General features: G+C 52.1%; 1 protein-coding gene across 1 annotated transcript; it reads right to left on the reverse strand.

The window, feature by feature from the left end:
- On the reverse strand, positions 1-4,268 carry BAX (BCL2 associated X, apoptosis regulator). Its single transcript, XM_081118824.1, has 6 exons — positions 4,179-4,268; positions 3,575-3,626; positions 3,336-3,485; positions 2,838-2,973; positions 688-792; positions 1-267 (listed from the first exon to the last, which is right to left on the reverse strand). Exons 1-6 carry the CDS (start codon positions 4,210-4,212, stop codon positions 163-165), a joined length of 582 nt encoding a protein of 193 aa, XP_080974950.1. The 5' UTR covers positions 4,213-4,268; the 3' UTR covers positions 1-162.
- Positions 4,269-6,328: the final 2,060 nt, after the last annotated feature.

Genomic DNA, 6,328 nt, shown 5'->3' on the forward strand with positions numbered 1-6,328 from the left:
GTGGTTCGAAAGAGGTTTATTGCCCCCCAAAACCACTCCTCCCCATCCCACCCCCAATAATTACAAAAGTAAGAAAAAGGCCCCTGGCCCCTAGTCCCCACCCCTCCCAGAAAAATGCCATAATTTATGCAGAAAAGACACAGTCCAAGGCAGCTGGTGGCCTCAGCCCATCGTCTTCCAGATGGTGAGTGAGGCAGTGAGCACTCCGGCCACTAAGATGGTCACTGTCTGCCACGTGGGTGTCCCAAAGTAGGAGAGGAGGCCGTCCTGGGGACAGGGACATCAGTCACTTCAATGATTCGGCCATGGGCCAGTGCAGGAGGAATCGGGAAGAGGTCAGAAGGCAGGAGTAGGGGCAAGGGCCTAAGACTAACAGGTACTAAAGAGTTGGGGGGGGGGTCAAAGGGCTATCAAAGAAGTTGAGGATTCTAGGGGAAGTGGAGGCACCAGGGAGGGCAGAAGGTACTAACTAGTCAGGTCAGGGGGTCACTGGAGGTCAGAGGTCATTGGGTCAGGGGGTCACAAAAAGGTCAGCAGGTACCAGCTAATCAAGGGTTGATCAGACATGTGAGAAAATGCATTATAGACCACATCTGATGATCTGAAAATGTGGAGTGGGGGGCACCACTGTGGTGGGCTCAGGAAGGCCCAGAGGTCCCAGAGGAGTGGGGGGGTTAGGAGCCTCACCCAACCGCCCTGGTCTTGGATCCAGCCCAGCAGCCGCTCTCGAAGGAAGTCCATGGTCCAGCCCATGATGGTCCTGATGAGCTCAGGCACTTTAGTGCACAGGGCCTGGAGGGAGTGGGGTGGGCCTTAGGGACTGAGGCTTGTCCCCAGTGCCTTGAGATAGTACCGTCAAGCATCCTTTCTCAACTCTTTGCCTCCTCTCCTGCACCCCTGCAGTTTCTTTCCTACTCAGTCAGAATGAGCTTCATACATTGTAAACTGTGCCTTGTCATTGTCAACTGCCCTGCTCACAAACTTTCCATGGCTCCCCAGTACCCCTGGGATACAACAAAAGGCATAGTTCGGCCCACAAGGCCCTGTGTGAAGTCTCTGACTTAACAGCAATCCAGATGGCTTCCTTTTGGGGCCTCACTGACCTTGGTTCTTATCTTCATTCCCACCAAACCCTTCCCTGCCCTTAGGACACTTGCACATGCTGATTCTTATGCCTAAATGGACCTCAACCAAGCGAATTTTCACTCATCCCTCAAAGCTCAGGTCTACCGCCACTTTCCCAGAGAAGGCTCTTCTGATCTTTAGGCCAGGTATGACTCCACACCTTCCATAGCCATGACCTGCTCTCCATCTCCCTGAACTTGCCCTTCCCACTTTTTAAAAAAATATATATTTTTACTGATTTCAGAGAGAGGAAGGGAGAGGGAGAGATAGAAACATCAATTATGAGGGAGTCATTGATCAGCTAGCTGCCTCCTCCACGCCCCCAACTGGGGATCAAGCCCGCGACCCTGGCATGTGCCCTGACCAGGAATCGAACCACGATCTTCTGGATCCTAGGTCGATGCTCAACCACTGAGCCACGCCCGGCTGGGCCCCCTTCCCACTCTTTATCTGGCTGCTTCTCCCCTCCTGTTGACCCCAGCTCCATCCACAGCCCCACCATCACCATGACTGCTGTCCCCTCACCTCCAACATTCAACCCCCATTAGCTCAATTTTGAAAACAACAGCAAGAAATCTATTTCCCCATCTCCAGTACCACCTGAGTCCAGGCCAGTCATCATTTGCAGGGCCTATTATAGGTGCCCCCTAACCAGCTTCCCAGCTGGTTCTACCCCCAATGGCCAGAACAATCTGTTGGGCTTCCCCGCCCCCAATTTTTTATCATGAGAATCTTTAGAGAGAAAAGTCAAAAGAATTTCAGTGAACAACCAACATTCTACAACCCGCAGCCCAGATTCTACAATTAACATTTGCATACTTGCTACAATAATATCTTAAATTTAAAAATCAGGTCACCTCACTCTCCTGTTTAAAACCAGCCAATTGCCCTGGCTGGTGTGGCTCAATTGGTTGAGAGTTGTCCTGTGCACCAAAAGGTCATGATTTCGATTCCTGGTCAGGGCACATGCCCAGGTTGCTGTGGGCTCTCCCCCGTTGGGGTGCATGTAGGAGGCAGCCGATTATGTTTCTCACATCAATGTTCTCTCCCTCTCCCTCTCCCATCCCCTCTCTCTAAAATCAATAAAAACATATTTAAAATAATAACAATAAAATAAAACCAGCCAATCACTCCACCTCACTCAGAGTAAAGCTAAAGTCTTTACTGTGGCCCATAAGACCCTTCGCAATCTGCCCTCATCTCCTACCCTTTCCCCCTCCTCACTCTGTTCTAACCACAAGGGTCTCCTCATTGCTTTTAACCCATCAGGCTTGGTGTTACCTCAGGGCTTTTGTACTTGCTGTGCCCTCTCCAGATGCCTTTCCCCTAATCCTTATATATCACTGCATCTTTCTTGTCATTCCAACTTTGGTTTTATGTCACCTCCTCTTAGAAGTTTTTCCTGATCACTGCACAATCACATCACCCTAGCTTACTTCTCTCAGCACTCGTCATTCTATGTGAGCTCCATGAGAGCAGGGACCTAGCCTGCTTTGTTCGGTGCTGAGTCCTGGGTACAGAGTACAGGCCAGGCACACAGTGGGCCCAATAAATGTCTGCTGAATGAATAAGTGAATGAAGGAGCAAATAACTGGCTCATAGCTGTCTTTTTCTGGTCCCCCAGGGCTGCCACAGGGCTTGACATCATAACTCCCAGGTTCTCATAGGTTTGAGGGGAGCCTCCCTGGGCTCACCATCCTGCAGCCACCCACCTTGAGCACCAGTTTGCTGGCAAAGTAGAAGAGGGCGACAACCCGGCCCCAGTTGAAGTTGCCATCAGAAAACATTTCGGACGCCACTCGGAAAAAGACCTCACGGGGGGAGTCTGTGTCCACAGCCTCGATCATCCTGCAGGAAAGAAGGGAGCCAGCCAGTGCTGGGGAGGATCAGGCAGAGCATGAAACTGTGGCATCCACCCCATACCAAACATAAGAAAACTGAGGCCCAAGGCCCGCTGAAATGAAAAGCAATAGGCCCAAACAAGGGAAAGGGATAAGATGGACATTTAGGAAAGTGGGGGAAATGACTCCCTGGAGGAGGGTTTCAAGATCCTACAGGAGGAGAGGGCTGAGAGTCAAAGAGCACTGAATTGAGCGGTGAGGCCCTGGACCCCTGGGTCTGCAGGAAATTGAAGCTGTGGCCCTGGACTCAATGCTCCTAAGGGAAGAGGGGGTTGGGAGCTGGGACTCCTGGTTCCTGGGGGACCACACCTCTGCAGCTCGATGTTACTGTCCAGTTCATCTCCAATGCGCTTGAGACACTCGCTCAGCTTCTTGGTGGATGCATCCTGGGGCACCCTGGGCCCCAGGGGCAGCTGGGATGTCTCTCCCCCCATTCGCGCTGCTTGATCCTGGATGAAACTAGAGTGGGAATGGAGGGGGGTGCAGAATCAGAATGGGGGGGTGTCACTCTTCAAATCCGCTCCGCAATAATCAGACCTCACACTCACCCCTGAAGTAAAAGGGCCCCTGTCTTCATGATCTGCTCAGAGTTGGTGGGCCCTAGAGGAGAAAGGAGGGAAGAGGTGCCTGGACTCATGGGTCCTAGGGGAACTGGGGCGGTTCATGACTCCTGATGGAGGCCAATGCTAGGGGGCCCTGGGTCTCTGGTAGATGAAGTGACTGGGGGCCCAGACAACTGTGTCCCTGATGGAGAAAGAGGCGGGGGACCTGGGCCTGTATCCTACATTCTTCCGGGAAAGGAGACTTCAAGGAACACTTAAAGCATCCTGGTCTGAGGGGACAGAGGGGAGACCCGCCCCTCCCACCAGGAAGTGGTGCCGGCGACAAGCCCGGGCTTGCCCGGGGGCTTGAATTCTGAGGTCTCTAGCTTTTCGGGGGTCTCAGAGCGCCAGGCAAAAAGGGATCGGGGCGCGGAGGCCAGAGAGCCGGGGAACCTCGGGGAAGGAGGGGGCTGGAGGCTGGCAGCACCCAATCCGGGAGTTCCTGACCCGGAGTGCGTGAAGATCGCACGCCCCGAGACCGGCAGGCGGGATCGTGGGGCTGGCCGGCGAGGGGCTCGCCCTCCTCCCGCCCGTCTGCCTCCCGCCTCACCCCCGTCTCTGGGTTGCTCCCCGGACCCGTCCATCACCGCCGCTCCCGCCGCCGCCTCTCGCCGGGTCTGCCAGGCGGCAGCACGCCCCATCACGTAAGCACCCCGCTGAGCATGCGTCGGCTCACGTGACTGCCCCGCAAAATGGCCGCCGTGGGCCGCAGCCCCGCAGGGCCAGCCGCACCCCCGCCCGCACCTGTCCCGCCCGTCACGTGACTGCCCCATCAGCATTGCACTTCAGGAACGCGTCCTGGCTCGGTTGCACGGGCCACCCGTTCCGCAGCAGCTATGGCTTTCACACACTCACTCATTCATTCATTCATTCATTCATTCATTCATTCATTCATTCATTCATTCATTCATTCATTCATTCATTCACTGCAGTATTTTCAGAAGTTTGGGGTGTGACTTTAGCGCTCCAGGGCAGAAGAAACAGCGAGTGCACAGCGGAGAGGAGCAGTAGAGGCCAAAAATAGCACTCATTGCGGCGGGACGTATCCGATGACGAAAACCTATGGTGTTGTTGGGTGTTTGTGTGGAAATAAAAGAAATCTTAAGTTTGAATGTTGCAAAACTAATCTCTGGTGATAGATTGGCAGGGTGGGGCCCGGAGAGGCTGGCTCCCAAGGTGCCCGAAACGTCCCATATCTTGATCTGGGTGGTGATTTGCTTGCTTATACACATACTTAAAAATTCACTGAATTGTATACATAAGATATGCACTTTAGTGCATGGAGATTATTATATCTCCTTTTACAAAGAAATAAGAACTTGGATTAGAAAAATAAGCTGGGTTCACATGATGAAGGATTTGGGCATAAAAGAGAAGGGATCTATGTCCCAGAGGTGGCTGGGAGCCATGGCAATAGAAGATTATAGATGTTTCAGTCCATCAGCCTAACATCACCAGGGACATAGTCTGATAAAGTCAAGTTTATTGGATCCATTGCAACGATGGAGCCCCATGCAACAGAAACCATGGAGCATCTTGACAAAGAGAAGGTAGAGTTATTATAGAATTTGGAGGAAGGGTGGAATTTAGGGGATAACTAGAGGATAGGCTCAAAGTGAAGCAGGGTCAACATCAGGCGGGGACTGTGAAAAACCAGGGTCCTGTATCCTTGCAGGGTCCTGCACCCTCGGAAACTACAAGATGAATGTAGATGTGGATTGTTGGGTCCAGAATCCTTTTGAAGCTCTGCACCTGGGTTAGAAATCAGGGCTGCTACTTTGTATCAGATGGCTTAGATCCCATAGGCAAGAGTGGGATGCTTCATGTTTCCTGATGGAATGTCCAACACTTCATGATTTTAAAGAACAAAGTTTCTCTGTGAGTAAGAAAGCATGTCCTTGGGAGAAATGATGTTTCCTATTAACTTTGAAGCTGGCTTTTTCTATGACTGTTATTGGAACCTAGTGAATTAGCCCCTCCCTCTACCTCAGTAACAGAGACCTCTGAATAGTATAGCCGGTGAGCAGAGGGCAAGACACTTTTTAGATAATTCTGAAGTCAAAATTGTTTACCATAATAAAGATGCTGTATTGAAACTGTGTAGCCCATTTCCAACGTGGGCCCCACTGATTCTCGCCTCCAGGTGTTCATACCCCTTCCCCACTGGATAGGACTGGCCAGTGTGACTAGTATGGTATTGTGGCAATGACAGAGTATAACTTCTTTTTTCTTTTTTTTTTAAATCCTCAACCAAGGACATCTCTTCCATTGCTTTTTCAGAGAGAGCGGAAGGGAAGGAGGGAGACAGAGGAACATCGATGTGAGAGGGACACATTGATTGGTTGTCTCCTGCTCACGCATCGACGGGCTCGACCGCTGAGCCGTGCTGGCCGGGCATATACCATCCTTTTTAATCTCACCAGAGGGTGGTTCATACTATCTCCCCTTTCCTGATGAGGAGACTGGCAGAGAGGCTGGGTTGAGTGCAGTCAGGGACACCTCCTACCCACATAAGCGTGCCCAAGGTCACACAGGCCAACTGTGGATCTGCCCACAGGTGTTTGCTCCAGGAGTTTGTGGGTAATGTGGTCTTGACCCTGCCTTCCTCCCCCTCGCCACCTCCTTCCACCAAATTTATTCTCTAGTGACCCCTTTGACAGTGGGCTCTCTCCAGCCCCCACCAAACCATCACCGCCAATA

Source organism: Miniopterus schreibersii, assembly GCF_964146895.1.
Source record: "Miniopterus schreibersii genome assembly, chromosome: 18".
Lineage (NCBI taxonomy): Eukaryota > Metazoa > Chordata > Mammalia > Chiroptera > Miniopteridae > Miniopterus > Miniopterus schreibersii.

What these genes read in the sequence shown, in the direction of transcription:
- BAX (XM_081118824.1), bottom strand. Translation starts at nt 4,212, where the DNA reads ATGGACGGGTCCGGGGAGCAACCCAGAGACGGGG. An exon ending in CCAGCAAACTGGTGCTCAAG is followed by an intron (nt 793 to 2,837) that starts GTGGGTGGCTGC and finishes CACTCCCTCCAG; the next exon opens with GCCCTGTGCACTAAAGTGCC. An exon ending in TCCAAGACCAGGGCGGTTGG is followed by an intron (nt 268 to 687) that starts GTGAGGCTCCTA and finishes CCCTGTCCCCAG; the next exon opens with GACGGCCTCCTCTCCTACTT.